The sequence below is a fragment of the Equus caballus genome, chromosome 21 (assembly GCF_041296265.1).
Source record: "Equus caballus isolate H_3958 breed thoroughbred chromosome 21, TB-T2T, whole genome shotgun sequence".
Lineage (NCBI taxonomy): Eukaryota > Metazoa > Chordata > Mammalia > Perissodactyla > Equidae > Equus > Equus caballus.
Window position 1 is genome coordinate 23,039,905 of NC_091704.1, and position 17,475 is coordinate 23,057,379.

At 36.2% G+C, this 17,475-nt stretch overlaps 1 protein-coding gene across 2 annotated transcripts in view; it reads right to left on the reverse strand.

Annotated features, from left to right (window-relative positions):
- Positions 1–17,475, reverse strand: part of CWC27 (CWC27 spliceosome associated cyclophilin) — a 221,818-nt gene that overhangs the window by 22,684 nt on the left and 181,659 nt on the right. Inside the window, exon 14 of one of the 2 annotated variants that reach the window (XM_070246207.1) lies at positions 9,466–9,701. The exons of the other annotated variant lie outside the window; for it this stretch is intronic. Within the exon in view, the coding sequence (XP_070102308.1) occupies positions 9,665–9,701 (37 nt within the window). The 3' untranslated portion in view covers positions 9,466–9,664. Of the gene's footprint in view, positions 1–9,465; positions 9,702–17,475 lie in introns of those variants that run through there. 2 annotated transcript variants of the gene reach the window in all.

Consider the following 17,475-nt stretch of genomic DNA (forward strand, 5'->3'; position numbering starts at 1 on the left):
AAACTTGGAAGCAACCAAGATGTCCTTCAGTAGGTGAATGAATAAATTGTGCTACATCCAGACAATGGAATACTATTCAGCACTAAAAAGAAATGAGCTATGAAGCCATGAAAAGACAGGGAGGAACCTTAAATGCATATTGCTAAGGAAAATGGGATAATCTGAAAAAGCTACATACTGTATGATTCCAAATATATGATATCCCAGAAAATGCAAAACCATGGACACAGAAAAAAGACTGGTGGTTGCCAGGGTTAGGAGGAGAGGGACAGATGAATAGGCAGAGCATAGAGAATTCTTAGGGCAGTAAAACTACTCTGTGTGTACTGTAATGATGGCTACATGTCATTATACGTTTGTCTGAACCCACAGAATATACAATACCATGAGTGAATTCTAATATAAATTATGGACTTCGAGTGATAATGAGGTGTGAATGAGGGTTCATCAGTTGTAGCAAATGTACTGCTCCAGTGTGGGATGTTGATAGTTAAGATGGCTGTGTGTGTGTGTGCAGGGGGAATATGGAACTCTCTGTACTTTCTGCTCAATTTTGCTGTGAACCTAAAACTGCACTAAAAAAATAAAGTCTATTTAAAAAATTTCTGAAAAAGAAATCTCCAGATTCAGATGATTTCACTGACAAATTCTACCAAATATTTAATGAAGAAATAATACCAATTCTATATAATCTTTTTTCCAGAAAACAGAATAGGAGGAAACATTTCTCAACACATTTTATGAAGCCAGCATTATCCTGATACTCCTAGTAGACAAAGATAGCAGAAGATGAGAAAACTATAGACCAGTATCCCTCATAAATGTTATAGACATAGATATTGTTATTAGTGCTGTCCAGTCAATTCCCACTCCTAGCAACCATGTGTACAGCCGAGCAGAATCCTGCTTGGTCTTTCTGTGCCATCCTCTCACCTTCCAGGTGCTATATCAGACAATGCTTCGCTGCTATTCATAGGGTTTTCATGGCCAATTTTTTTCAGAAGTGGCTGGCATGTCCTACTTCCTAGTCTATCTAGTCTGGAAGCTCTGCAGAATGCTCACCATAGGTGATGCTGCTGGTATTTGAAATACCAGTAGCATAGCTTTTAGCATCACAGCAACATGCAGCCATCACAATATAACTGACAGGTGAGTGGTGTGGTTCCCTGACCAGGAAACGAACCCAGGCTGCAGCAGTGAGAGGGCTGAATCTTAACCAGTAGACCACTAGGGCTGGCTGCCCAGACACAGATATCTTCCACAAAATATTAGCAAATTTAGTCCAGAAAAAAATAAAAAGAAAAATACACCATGACCAAGTGGAGTTAATAATGTGACTGCAAGGCTAGTTCAAGATTTGAAAATCAATGAGTGTAATCTACCCTATTAACAGTTAAAGAAGAAAAATGACATGATCATGTCAATTAATGTAGAAAAGTATTTGACAAGATTCAATATCTCTCATGTTAAAAACTCTCAGCAAACTAGAAGTTGAAGGGAACTTCCTCAACATGATAAAGAGCATCTACACGAAACCCTCCATATTAACATTATACTTAGCAATGAAAGACAACATTTTTGCCCAAAGATTGGGAATAAGGGAAGAATGTCTACTCTGACCATTCCTAGTCATCTTCATACTGGAAGACTTAGCCAGTGTAATAGGGCAAAAAGGAAATAAAAGTCTATGGATTGGAAAGGAAGAAGTAAAACAGCCTGTATTTACTGACCATGCTTATCTATGCAGAAAACCCAAGGAATCTCCAAATAAAACAAAACAAAAAACTGAAATAAACTCCCCCGACAAAACCCAACCCAACAGCCTCCTAGAACTGACAAGTGAGTTTAGCAAGGTGCAGGATATGAGGTCAACATTTCAACATACAAAAATTAATCATATTTCTATGATGAACAATAGGGAATCAAAATTTAAAAAAAAACCCATTTATAATAGCTCCAGAAAAGAAAAAAATACTTAGATATAAATCCAATGAAACATGTACAGGAAATGTATGCTGCAAACTACAAAATGCTGATGAAACAAAGCAAGGGAGACCTAAATAAATGAGGAGACATATGTGTTTATGAGTTGGAAAACTCAACATAATAAAGATGTCAAGTCTTCACAGATTGATCAATAAACTTAATGAAATTCAAATAAAAACCCAATCAGAAATTTTTTGATACAAACTAATTATAAAATTTATATGGAAAGGCAAAAGAACTAGAATAAGCAAAACAATTTTGAAAAAAAGAATAAAATTGGAGGAATCATACCACCTGATTTGAAAACTTACTATAAAGCTTTAGTGATAAAGATAGTGGGGTATTGATGAAAGAATAAACACACAGATTAATGGAACAGAAATGAAAGTCCAGGAAAAAGCCAACACAAATATAGGCAACTAATCTTAGACAAAGTTGCAAAGGTAGTTTAATGGAGAAAGGACAGTCTTTTTAACAAATGGTATTGGAACAACTGGATAGCCATATGACGAAAATGAACCTTGACCTAAACTTCATAACTTTTATAAAAATTTACTCACAATGGATAATAGATCTAAATGTAAAATGTAAAACTATAAAACATTAAAAAAAAAAACTTAGGAGAAAATCTGTGACCTTAGGTTAGGCAAAGAGTTCTTAGACATGACCTCAAAAGCATGATTCAGAAAAGAAAAATAACTCAATAAACTGAACTTCATTAATATTAAATTTTTTTACTCAGTGAAAAATGCTGTTAATAAAATAAAAAATAATAAGTAAATAAAATAAAAAGTAAAAAAATAAAGTTTTAAAAAGCACTACAGTGTGGGAGAAAATATTTGCAAATCACATATCCAAAAAAAACCTTGGATCTGATTATATAAAAAACTCTCATAACTCAACAGTAAGAGAAGAAAGAACCTAATTAAAAAATGGGGAGCTAGCCCTGTGGCTGAGTGGTTGGGTTTGTGCACTCTGCGTCAGTGGCCTGGGGTTTTGCCGGTTCGGATCCTGGGCGTGGACCTGGCACGGCTCATCAAGCTATGCTGACGTGGCATCCCACATGCTTCAACTAGAAGGACGCACAACTAAAATATACAACTATGTACTGGGGGGTTTTGGGGAGAAGAAGGAAAAATTAAAAAAAAAATAAAATCTTTAAAAAAAAAGAGGGCAAAAAACTTAAGACACTTCCCCAAAAAGGAAATATGGAAGGCAAACAAACACAGGATAGATTAAAAATTACTACTGATTGCTCATTGTAATGACTGAAACAACTGAAAGACATTTAAAGGAAAAGTTAACTATATCTTCTCTCCATGCCCTTCTGTTCCTCCTATCCCCAACCCCCATCTCCAACAACCCAATGGTAACAATGTGGTAATGTTGCAAGGACTCTTTTCCTCAGGAGAGATCTTGAATATTTTTTGAAAGCCTTATTATATGCTGGGTACTAGATGAGGTACTATTTGCACCAAAAAGCAGCAAATTATTTAACTTAACTGTGCCTCAGTTCCCTCATTTGTAAAATGAGGATATTAATACCTACTCCATTGAGTTACTGGGCTGATCAGATGAGTTAAAACTTATAAAGCACTTAGAACCAATAAGACATTATTATGATAATCTTTTTGGAGAGACTAGGCGCAAATATATGTAACATAAAAACTTAAAAGCAATAAATATAGTATAATATTATCAATATCCAAACAATATCTAAACTTCTAAAAATAGGGAGAACACTCTCTGTGAGGGGATTACAGAAATGAGGCATGAAAAATGGCCAGGGTTTTGCTAGGTGACAGGAAGGGCTGAAGAAAGGGGGGACTTTAGGCAAAGAAAACAGTATGAGCAAATACTTATGGGTTGAAGGTACAAAGTGTGACTAATGGACAATGTATGGACAGGAAAGGCATCTTGAAGGAAGTGACATCAAACTAAGATCCAAAGAAAAAAGTAAGCATTGGCCAGGAGAATCCAGGAGAAGGAGGGAGAGGCAAGGAGAGGTATTCTATGTAAAGGGTCAGCATGTGCAAAGGCCCAGAAGAGAAGAGGATATAAAGTGTTTGTGCAAATAAGGTACTTCAATAAGACCTCAGTATGACAGATGACAGCAAAGAAAGCAGAGGCTCGATTTTGTAGGGCCTTGAAAACTAGGCTAAAGGGATTAGATTGTATCCTGAAGGCAAAGAGAATCAAGGAAATGTTTTTTAAAAAGACGAGTAAGCTCCAACTTGCGTTACAAAGCTCAACTTGGCTGCACAGTGGTGAACGGACTAGCAAGGAGCATTACTGGAAGCAAGGAGATCAGTTAGGAAGCGGTTACAGTAATCCAGGCAAGAGATAATGGCAGCCCGCTAAGGTGGTAGCAGTGTTGATGGAAAGGAATGGATGTATTTGGGCCAAAACAGAAGGCATAACAACAGTTTAAGTGACAAATTAGGTGTGGGCAAGTGAGAGAGGACTTAAAGATGATATTCAGGTATTTGGATCGAATAACTGGGTGAATTGTGGTGTATTTTAAAAAACAGAGACTGCGGGAAGAGCAGGTTTAGGGTTGATAAGTGCAGATATGGGCATCTTGTGTTTAGGAGACATAAATGTGCTTAGGAGACATCCAAATAGAGATGCTTAGTAGGAAGTTAAATACTTGGCTGTATGGTTTAGCAAAGAAATTTATGTTGGAGATAAAGATTTGGCAGGGAACTGCTTCAGTGTATACATAACTGTATAGGTAACTAAAAGCAGGGAAGATCACTCAGTGAGGGCGGAGTGGATGAGGTCACCAAAGGAAGAAGTGTGAGGTTCAAGAAGAGATGAACTCTAACATTAAACTGGGGGAGAAGAAGAGTATTCAATGATGGGTCTGGGAAGACGTGGCTAGAGAGAGAAGGGAAATTGGGTCAGGTCGGTGTTACAGAAACCAAACGAAGAGAATATGCTAAGGAGGAAGGGGAGAACTATTGATATGAGTTCTAAACTGAACTGTGTCTCTGGTTGAGAAGCATCCTCTGGATTTTAAATGAAAATGGTGCTCATTAACACTGGTGAAAGTGCTGTCAGAACAGTAGTGGTGCAGTTAAGTGAATGTGTGCAAGTCAGTGGAGATGTGAGGGAAGAAAACACCATACAATTCTGCCCAGAAGACCAAGGAGAAGGATAAGAAGAGATTTTGTTCTTGTTTTTTGACTGGAGAGAGATTTCAGTGTGTCTAAATGATAATGGGGAGAAGTCAATGAAAGGGAGAAAGATAAAAGAGAAAGAGGGGATAATTGATGAAGCAAGATCCCTAAGGAGAGAAAAGGTTAGAGATTAGCAGTATAGGGGAGATAGCCACTTTTATTGGAACAGGAGGTAAGGAGAAAAAGATGGATACAGATGATTACCTGAAAAAATATTAGAATTAAAAAGGGAATTTTAAAAAAATGGCCATATACAAAATAAAAATACTCAGCAGCTTTCCTAGATCCCAGAAACCACCAACTAAAAAATGTATTACAAAAAGTAGTTCACAATGGCACCAAAAAATGTAGAGTGCTTGGGAATAAACCTAACGAAAATGTAAGCCTTTAATTATGGAAACTATGCAACTTTTCTTGAAAATTACTATCGGAAAATAGAGTTGATATCCTTAAAACCTTGGAGATAGATGATATTTTTATAACCTCGGAGATAGTAAAGGCCTTAAATGAGATATAAGAAAACAAAAACCATAAAGAAAAAAGGTTGATAAATCCAACTAAATAAAAATTCAAATTCAAACTAAGTAAAAATTCAGTCACAGAAGCGCACACCAACAGCCAAGGCCCTCACAGCTGCTTATGGGCCAGGAAATGGCCCTATCTCTAGTCACTGGCCTGCACCACTGGGTGCATTCATAGCTAACTCCTCCAGCTGTGCACCTGTAAGCCCTGAGCCCAACTTCCAATACCAGCTTCCACTGCCAAGAGGCTGTGGTGAGACCCTGTAGTCAGGGTAGTACACACTGATAGCCAGGACCTCCACAGCTGCCATTGTGCATGCGAGTGGCCCAGGCTCTTGGTGCTGACACTGGCCCTTACCACTCTGTATGTGTCTGCAACTGGCCCCTGCCACTAAACAGGCACCTGCAGCTCACCTGCACAGCTGAGTATATGCACACCGCTGGCTGCAGCCACCACTGCTGCCTGCCTGGGTCCCTAGCTGCTGGACCTGGAAATGCTGCTGTGGATCCCACCAGCCCTTGCAGACATTGTGGACGTCCCACAGTGCTCATCAAGGACATCACAGTTGTTGATGCTGTGGATCCCAGTGGCCTGAGCTTATGAGACATGCCCTAATCCTGGACCTGGAGCCACCACACGACCCTGCACTTGGTGTGCTGCACCACTAGACCTAGGGTCACAGTATGCTCCAGTGGGTCTCTACCCACAGATGGTCTTTCCTTACTGAAATCAGTCCATAAAGTCCAGAAGACATGACAGCTTCCTCAAATGTGCAAAAACCTACACAAAGCTACAGGGAAGAATCAGGGGAACATGACACTACCAATGGAACACAATAAACTTCCAGTAACTGACCCAAAGAAATGGAGACATGGGAATTTCCTGATACAGAATTCAAAGTAATTGTCCTGAAGATGCTCAGATAGCTACAAGAGAACTCAGATAAACAATTTAACAAAATCAGAAAAATAAGAGAAGAACAAAACGAGAAGTTCAACAAAGAGATACAAAACATAAAAAAGAACCAAACAGAAACTTTGGAGCTAAAGAATACATGACTAAATTGAAGAACTCAATAGAGAGCTTCAACAGCAGACTGGACCAAGCAGCAGAACAATTAGTGAGCTCAAAAACAGAGCATCTGAAATTATTCCGTCAGAGGGAAAAAAGAAAAATAAATGAAGAAGTGAAGAAAGACTACTGGACTTACCATTAAGAAATATAATGTATGCATCACTGGATTCTTGGAGAAGAGAGGGAGAAAGGGGCAGAAAGCTTACTTAAAGAAATAATGGCTGAAAACTTCCCAAACCTGGGGAAAGATATGGACATCCAAGTTCATGAATAGGTTACTCTATAATTTCAATCCAAAACGATCTTCCCTAAAACACATTATAACAAAACTGCCTAATATCAAAGACAATGAGAGAATTTTAAATGCAGCAAGAGAAAAACAAATTCTTTCATACAAGGAAACCCTCATAAGGCTATCAGTGGATTTTCAAGCAGAAATTTTGCAGGCCAGGAGACAGTGAGATGATATTCAAAGTGCTGAAAGAAGGAAACTGCTAACCAAGAATACTCTATCCAGCAAAGCTGTCTTTCAGAAATGAAGGTGAGATAAAGACTTTCCCAAACAAACAAAAGCTGAGGGAGTTCATCCCCACAAAATCTGCCTTACAAGAACCACTGAAAGGACTTCTTCAAGCTGAAAGAAAACGATGCTAAGTAATAACATGAAAACATATGAAAATATACAACACACTGGTAAAGGTAAGTATATAGTCAGATTCAGAATACTTTAATACTGTAATATAGTGGTGTGTTAACCACTTAAATGTATAAAGGTTAAAGGACAAAAGTATTAAAAACAGCTATAGCTACAATAATTTGTTAATGAATATACCATATAAAATGATGTAAATTGTGACATCAAAAATATAAAAATATTTGTGGGGAGTAAAAGGGTGAAGATTTTGTATGTGATCAAAGTTAAGTTGTAATCAGCTTATAATAGACGATTATATCTATGAGATGTTTCAAGTAAGCCTCAGGGTAACCACAAAACAAAAACCTATAGTAGATACACACAAGATAAAGAGAAGGGAATCAAGGTATACCACTATGGGAAATCATCAATTCACAAATGAAAACAGTAAGAAAGGAATAAAAGAAATACAAAACAGCCAGAAAACAATTAATAAGATGGCAATAATAAGTTCTTACCTATCCACAATTACTTTAATGTAAATGGATTAAATTCTCCAATCAAAAGGCATAGAATGGTTGGATGAAAAAAAAAGCAAGATTCAACTATACAGATATTCCTTGACTTACGATGTGGTTACGTCCCAATCAACCTAACATAAGTTGAAAGTGCATTTAATACACCTAACCTACCAAACATCATAGCTCAGCCTAGACTATCTTAAACATGCTCAGAGAGTTACATTAGCCTGAAGTTGGGTAAAATAATCTAACACGAAGTCTATTTTATAATAAAGTGTTGAATAGCTCATGTAATTTATTGAATACTGTATGAAAGTGAAAAACAGAATGGTTGCAAGGGTATCAGTTATTTACCTTTGTGATTGCATGGCTGGCTGAGAGCTGTGGCTTTACTGCTGCTGGCCAGCATCACAAGAGAGTATCACACTGCATATTGTTTGCCCAGGAAAAGATCAAAATTCAAAATTCAAAGTACAGTTTCTACTGAATATGTATTACTTTCACACTATTGTAAAGTAAAAAAATCGTAAGTTGAGCCATTGTAAGTCAGGAACTGTCTGTTAGGCTCCCTACAAAAGACATCTTTCAGCTTCAAGGACACACGTAGGCTCACAGTGAAGTGACAGAAAAAGATATTCCACACAGACGAAAAGGAAAAGAGAACAGGGGTAGCTATACTTATATCAGACAAAATAGACTTTAGGTCAAAAATGATAACAAGAGACAAAGAATTCATTATATAATGATAAAGGGGTCAATTTATCAATAGCATATAACAATTATAAATATACATGTACACAACATCAAAGCACCTTAATATATTAAGCAAATACTAACAGATCTTAAAGGAGAAATAAACAACAATACACTAATAGTAGGGGACTTCAATACCCCACTTTCAACAATGGATAGATCATCTAGGCAAAAAAGCAATAAGGAAGCATGGGACTTGAACTGTACTTTAGACCAAGTGGCCTTAACAGACTTATACAGAACATTCCATCCAAAAGCAGCAAAATACACATTCTTCTCAAGTGCACAAGGAACATTCTCCAGGATAGATTATATGTTAGGTCACAAAACAAGTCTTAGCAAATTTAAAAATAGTGAAATCATGCCAAGTGTCTTTCCCAGTCACAACAGTATGAGACCAGAAATCAATGACAGGAGGAAAACTGGAAAATTCACAAATATGTGGAAATTAAACAAAACACTCCTGAACAATCAATGGGTCAAGGATGAAATCAAAAGGAAAATTAAAATATATCTTGAAACAAATGAAAATGGAATTACAACATACCAAAACTTATGGGATGCAGCAAAAGTAGTGCTAAAAGGAAAGTTTCTGGCAATAAATGAGTATATTAAAAAAAAAAAAAAGAAGAAGAATCTGAAACAACCTAACTTTACATCTGAAGGAACAAGAAAAACAAGAACAAACGAAGTCCAAAGTTAGTAGAAAGAAGGAGAAAACAAAGATTAGAGCAGAAATAAATGAAATGGAGAACAGAAAAACAATAGAAAAGATCAACAAAACTGAGGCAGCTTTTTTTTTTTTAAAGATTTTATTTTTTCCTTTTTCTCCCCAAAGTCCCCCAGTACATAGTTGTATATTCTTCGTTGTGGGTCCTTCTAGTTGTGGCATGTGGGACGCTGCCTCAGTGTGGTTTGATGAGCAGTGCCATGTCCGCGCCCAGGATTCGAACCAACGAAACACTGGGCCGCTTGCAGCGGAGCGCGCGAACTTAACCACTCGGCCATGGGGCCAGCCCCAAGAGGCAGCTTTTTAAAAAACAAAATGGACAAACCTTTAACTAGACTTACCAAGACAAAAAGAGAGATGACTCTAATAAATATAGTTAGAAATGAAAGAGGAGACGTTACAAGTGACATCACAGAAATATATAGGAGCAGAAGAGACTACTGTGAACAATTATATGCCAACAAATGAGACAACCTAGAAGAAATGGATAAATTCCTAGAAACATAGAATCTACCAAGTCTAGATCATGAAGCAATAGAAAGTCTCAACATATCAGTAACAAGTAAGGAGACTGAATCAGTAATTGAAAACCTCCCAACAAAGGAAAGCTCAGGACAGGTTGGCTTTGTGGGTGAATTCTACTAAACTTTTAAAGAAGAATCAATGCCAATTATTCTCAAACTCTTCCAAAAACCTGAAGAGGAGGGAAGACTTCCAAACTCATTTTATGAGGCCAGCATTATTCTGATACCAAAGTCAGATAAGGACACTACAAGAAACAAAAACTATAGGCCAATATTGCTGATGAATATGGATGCAAAAGTTCTCAACAAAATACTTGCAAAATGAATTCAACAGCACATTAAAAGCATCATACACCATGATCAAATGGGATTTATCCCTGGGATGCAAGGATAGTTCAACATATGCAAATCAATAAATGTGAAACACCACATTAATAGAATGAAAGACAAACATCATATGATCATCTCAATAGACGCAGAAAAAGCATTTGATAAAATTCAACATCCTTTCATGATAAAAACTTTCAACAAATTGGGTATGGCAGGAATATACCTCAACATAACAAAGGCCATAGATGACAAACCCACAGCTAACATCATACTCAATGGTGAAATGTTCAAAGCTTTCTCTTTAAGCTCAGGAACAAGATAAGAGTGCCTACTGTCCCCATAATTATTCAACATAATTCTAGAAGTCCTAGCTAGAACGACTGGGCAAGAAAAAGAAATAGAAGGTATCCAAATTGGAAAGGAAGTAGTAAAATTGTTTCTGTTTGCTGATGACAGGTGCTTTTATATAGAAAATTCTAAAGACTCCACCAAAAAACTGTTAGAACTAATAAACAAATTCAGTAAAGTTTCATGATATAGAATCAATATACAAAAATCAGGGTTTTTTTTCTATGTACTAACAATGAACTATCTGAACAAGAAATAAAGAAAATAATCCCATTTACAATAGCATCAAAAACAAAATACTTAGGAATCAATTTAACCAAGTAAGTGAAAGATCTATACACCCAAAACTATAAGACATTGATGAAAGACATTGAAGAAGACACAAATAAATGGAAAAATATCCCATGTTCATGGATTGAAAGAGTTAATATTGTTAAAGTGTCCATACCACCAAAGGCTGCCTATAGTTTCAATACAGTCCCTATCAAAATTCCAACAGAAGTTTTTCCAGAAATAGAACAAAAATCCTAAAATTTGTGTAGAACCACAAAAGACCCTGAAAAGCCAAAGCAATCTTGAAAAAGAAGAACAAAGCTGGAGGTATCACATTTCCTGATTTCAAATTATATAACAAAGCTACAGTACAGTACTGGCAGAAAAACAGACACATAGACCAATGGAACAGAATTGGGAGCCCAGAAATAAACCCACACATTTATGGTCATCTAATATTTGAAAAGAGAACCAAGAATACTCAATGGACAAAGGATAGTCTCTTCAATAAATACTGGATATTCACATGCAAAAGAATGAAATTAGACCCCTATCTTACACTACTCACAAAAATTAACTCAAAATGATTAAGGACTTAAACATAAGACCTGAAACTGTAAAACTCCCAAAAGAAAAGACAGGGAAAAAGCTCCTTGACACTGGCCTTGGCAATGGTTTTTTGGATATGACAGCAAAAGCACAAACAGTAAAAGCAAAAATCAGCAAGTAGGACTACATCTAAAACTAAAAAGCTTCTGAGCAGCAAAAGAAACAATCAATAAAATGAAAAGGCAACCTACAGAATGGGAGAATATATTTTCAAACCATATATCTGATAAGGGGTTAGTATCCAAAATATATAAGGAATTCACACAATTGAAAAGCAAAAAAACAATCTGATTAAAAAATGGGCAGAGAATCTGAACAGACATTTCACCAAATAAATACAAATGGTCAAGTACATGAAAAGGTGCTCAACATCACTTATCCTTGGGAATGCAAATCAAACCCACAGTGAGATATCACCTTACACCTGTTAGAATGGCTATTATCAAAAAGAGAAGCGATAACAGATGCTGGTGCGGATGTGGAGAAAAGGGAATCCTTGTGCACTACTGGTGGGAATGTAAATTGGTGCAGCCACTATGGAAATAGTTTCTCAAGAAACTAAAAATAGAACCACCATATGATCCAGCAATCCCACTTCTAGGTATGTATCTGAAGGAAACGAATTCACTATCTGGAAGAGATAGCTGCACCCCCACGCTTATTGTAGCATTATTCACAATAGCCAAGACATTGAAATAACGTAAGTGTCCACTGATGGATAAATGGACAAAGAAAATGTGAGATATAGATATATACAATGAAATATTATTCAGCCCTAAAAAAGGGAAATCCTGACATTTATGATATGAATGGACCTTGAGGGCATTATGCTAAGTGACTTAAGTCAGACAGAGAAAGATAAATACTATACGGTCTCACTTGTACATGGAATCTAAAAACATCAAACTCATAGAAACAGAGAGTAAAATGGTGGATGGCAGGGGCTGAGGGGTGGGGACATGGGGAGATGTTGGTCAAAGGGTATGAACTTTCAGTTATAGAATGAATAAGTTCCAGGGGGTACAGCATGGTGACTATAGGTAACAACATTGTATTGTATACTCCAAAGTTGCTATGAGAGTAGGGCTTTAATGTTCTCACCATAACAACAACAACAAAATGGTAATTACGTGAGGTGAAGGTGAGTTAACCAACCTTATTGTGGTAAACATTTCACAATATATATGTGTATCAAATCATCATACTGTACAGTTTAAATGCACACAATGTTATATGTTAATATCTCAATATAATTGAGCTGGAAAAACAAAGTAAACAAGAATAGCAAAATCAAATGGCATGCCACAGACCATTTCAAAATAGGGAAGGGCTAGTAAGGGGTTGCTGTGGGAGTGGTAAGAACTGTGTTGTAGCAGGTCTAGAACAATGGGGAGGTACACATTTAATTCAGAAAGCACTACTTTGGTATCACTTGAGAAGAAGGATGAGAAACCGGGACCTGGAATAAGCTTCCCAGGAACTAGAGATTGGATTATAAGCTCTGATAAATAAGGACCATCGGGACACACACAATGACTAACTACAGATGCTACAGCCCAGCAGTTCTCAAAGTGTGACCTGGGGATCCCTGTGTCTGCAATGGCAAAACTACTTTTGTATGAATACTAAGATATTATCTGTCTTTTTAATTCTCTTCCTCTCATGAGTGTACACTGGAATTTTTCAGAGAATACATGATGTGTGGTATCAAAACAGAGTGAATGCAGAAGCAGATATAAGAATCCAGCTGTTCCTGTTATGCCAGACATTAGAGATATGCAGAGAAAACTAAATCAATGCCACTCTTCTCACTAAACTTTCTGCTTTGAAAATACATCTTCATAAAACTGTTGTTTATGTTAACATGTAATAGGTTCACTATCATTAAGTGATTTAAAACATTTAATTTCTAATAAGGTAACCATCAATAGATACATTTCACATAAACAAAAGCTATTTGGGATCCTCAAAAAATTTTAGAGTATAAAGGAGTCCAGAGACCAATAGTTTAAGGCATGCTGCCCTAGCTAACACTAAAGGGTAAAGACCTCCCACTCAGCTGGCCTGGGCTTTTATTATTCTCACAGCCTCCATCCTTACAGCTGTATTTGTGTTTGTCTACATCAACTTGTTACCCACGCCTGGCAATGTCCTGCTTGAATGAAGTGGGGACTATAATTAAAACATTCATTTGTTGTCATGGCATCCTTCACTCCTTTAATGACTGAACTATATACAAATTACACTATGCATTACACATTAGAGGTGTTTAAAGCTTTGCTAATATAAGCAATGAGATGAAGCTATGATCTTTACCGGTATCCTGTAATGAGGTCTGAATGGGTCTAACAGTCTGTAATCTTTTTTTCACATTTGCATTATTAAATTTTACTGTTTTAGATATTCAGATAACTGGTACTTGTTGCTTCTAAGCTATGCTGTCTCCAGAGGAACGCTTGAGAACATCTTCAGGCTAAATCTTGGTTCTCAGAACTCCAGTCTCTAGCAGAAACAAACTGTCTTGACTATGGACAAAACTGATTTTTAATGCAAGCCAAAATGCAGTAATAATACAAAAAAAATCTAGATCCAAGAGTTCTAACCCAAGGATTATCTTAGAAGGAGAGTTTTTCAGAACCAAGAACAAGACTATTTAGAGCTGAGTATCCTGAGAAAAGGAGTTACGTTGAAATCTGTACCAGTTTTTATTAAAAACAAAAGCAAACCAGACTGTGTTTCTATTTTTTAAAAGTTTACAAGGGCAAAGCACTTCTTCTAAAATGTTATTCTCTTTCACTAAGCATTGCAAAGTACGTTAATTAATTCTTGAGATTCTAACAGCCCTTTAAGGAAGTCATAAAAATATTTACTTGGGAGTATAAATTGGAATGACATTTTGAGAAGGCCATTTGAAAATATTTAGCAGAAGCCTAACATGCATACCTACTGACAAAGCAATTCCAGTTTTAGAAATTTATCCTGAGAAAATTGGCAATGACAGATACAAGGATGTTCATTAGAGTGTTGTGTATAATAATAAAAACTGGAATGAGCCTAGATATCCAACAACATGGGGCTGATCAGTAGACTGTGGTTCATCATATAACGGAATACTATGTGGCCGTAATACAAAATATAAAAATTATATCATAAAATTATGTATGGCAAGCAAAGATATTCACTACATATTGCTAAGGGAAAAACAAGTTATAAAACTGAGTATTATATGATCTCACTTCTGCTTAAAATATTTATATGCATAAAAATATCTGGAAGGGTATTATACATGTATAAATTAATAGCATTTATTGTTGAGTTTGGGATCACAGGTGATTTTTGTTTACTTCTTTTATTTTATTTGTTTACTTCTTTTGAAGGGTTTGTACTCTGGTTTTCTAAAGTGAACATCTTTTCCTTATATAATAAAAGTGATTATTAAAATACTTACTTGAGGCAACCATGTAATTGTCAGTGTTTTCCTATTCTTGTAAACCAAATACTGTATGTACTGTGGGAAAGTGGTGGAGGGGACAGAAAGAGGAAGAGGAGGGAGGAAGGCAGATAGACATTTATATTGATTATTATTTTATCATGTATATTTGTTGTGAAGTTTCAACTTAATCTTAGATATAACAATCTGGAAAGAATTTTCAATGGAACATAGTGGTGAATAGTTAATGTTCACAAGATCGTAGTCTACTCTCATAGTTTTAATTTCTTTCCTCTCCTTGGAATGCCGATTTTTTTGTGTAAGGAGCAAGTGGCTTTCTTTTTTTGTAAGTCTCTCCCCTGCGTTATCAGACGTAGAACTTTCAAAACTTTTTTGGGAGCTAACCAAGCTTTATCTAACCAAACCCAAAATGGCATATGGACTCATCCACATGGTCATATGAATCTTTTGGTTGATGACTCCTGCCATGTGTCTAATCAGTTTTATAAAATCCATGCTTGAAGAAGGATTCTATAGCTCTCAGAGTGTGATGTTGTGGGACAAAGAATGTAGTGGCAGAGAGGCTACTTCAGCTGTGACACTAGAATATGGTGCCCATCACTGCCACCAAATATTGGCAGTATATATCCCAACAAAGGAAGAATTTTAATAATTTTGAGTGAAAAATTTCTATTATGCTTTCAGCTTAGGTCTACTAATACTTCTTTAAATGCCTTGTTGGACAGTGAAATCAGGGAACAATTATCAAACACCATATACAGTGTTTATAATAGAATCTTATTTCTTTTCTTTCTTTCCCACCCCCCCCCCTTTTTTTTTGCATAAAAAGTAGAATACTGCTGAATGGTACCCAAATATCTGTTGTATACCATGCCAGTGCAGCAACTCAGCCAAAAATGTGAAAAGAACAGTTTGCCAAGTTAAAGAAAACATAACAAATTGGTAATGGTTTCTATCTTGACAGAAAATGAAAATGATCCCTCAATGTGTGCTCACTCATGCGGACACATAAAAATGTCTCAGAAGCAATCATTTTACCTCAGATAACAGACCCTGACAGTGTAGTACAGCACTGGCTGATTTTTACTTCTTAGAAAAGCGGCAAGCGTGACCTACAAAATAGTCTGGGAACCATGTAATTTATGCATAACACACATGCACATGCCATGCACTCATAATATTTGCTATAAATCATTTTGAATACAAGACTTCTTTTCTGAGAGGAATATATTTTATGAGAGATGATCTAAATCACCAGACACTTGATAAAGTTGAACTGGTTTATTTATGAACAGACATGATGCTGTTGCTCATCAGGTTACAAAATTTCAATAGTCTATATTGCAATAAAAGGCACTATGTAAGGGCCCATGCATTCCATATGATTCCTTATGGTGCCTTGAACACTAAAGATATTTTATTAGATGTTAGATAAAACAAATACAAAAAAATGTGTAGGTACATAGTGTACATTTCTGACTTTCTGTTTAGTAGACTGCAATTGAAAGCAGAAATGTACCTCTTGAAGACTTGGAAATGGTTCCTTTAACTTATTTCCCCTTCCTTTACCACTTATTTTTGTTCCCCAGATGGAGAACTGGCCAACATCATTGACCAGTGCTTTTTTTCCCCATCTGGTGAAGTTTTTCCATTTGTTTAACTTTCTAACGAGGATGGTAGAATATTGACTGCATTGTGAAATCACATCAGAAACAAGAATGACACTTTTAAAAACACTAATTGATATCTGAAGCTAATGAAGAATTCAAAATGAGAGAATATTGAACCAAGGGGCTAGGAAGAACCTTGGGAAGTTACATGGCCTTGCCAAGTTGAAAGTAAATTTGAATCCTGTAGGTTATGAGTTTCAAATGAAACTTTTGGGTCTAAATTTGTTGGTGACTTTCCTGTTCAATAAAAAAGGACTTAAATGGCTTATAAAAAGGTCAAAAAAACTTATTGGGCATCAAACTGCTCTTACAAAACACCATCTTGATGAGTTAAGTGTAAACGAATCAGAAACACATGGATCATATTTCCTTAAAAAATGCATATGGATTCAAAAATAAGGGGAAGAGGACTTGGCAAAACATTTTTTTGTGTGGTGGCTGAACCCAAAACATTTGAAAGATATTTTGAGACATTCAAGGAATCCAAAATAAAACTAAACCTGTCCAGTCATATAAAAAACAGAAAGTTCTTCTATGCATTATGCAGAGATAAATGTGCATTTATCTCTGTGAGTCAATCAACACTCACTGAGCCTTCACCTTTGGCACAAAACTATGGGGAAACCAGCTTCTGCCTTTAAGCAACTCTGAATTTAAGTATAAACAAATATAGATAAGTAATAAAAAGCTATTAAAAGAGACGTAAGATTTTACAAAAAATTGGCATCATAATCCAGATCACGCAGAAACTATACATTGAGAAATATACGGTACTTTCAGGGTCCTAGGGTAGGTAGGATTCATTCCATTCAAGTCATCATCCCCTCAGCCCTTTTGGTTAAATTTATACGTAGTTGCAGAGTCTTAC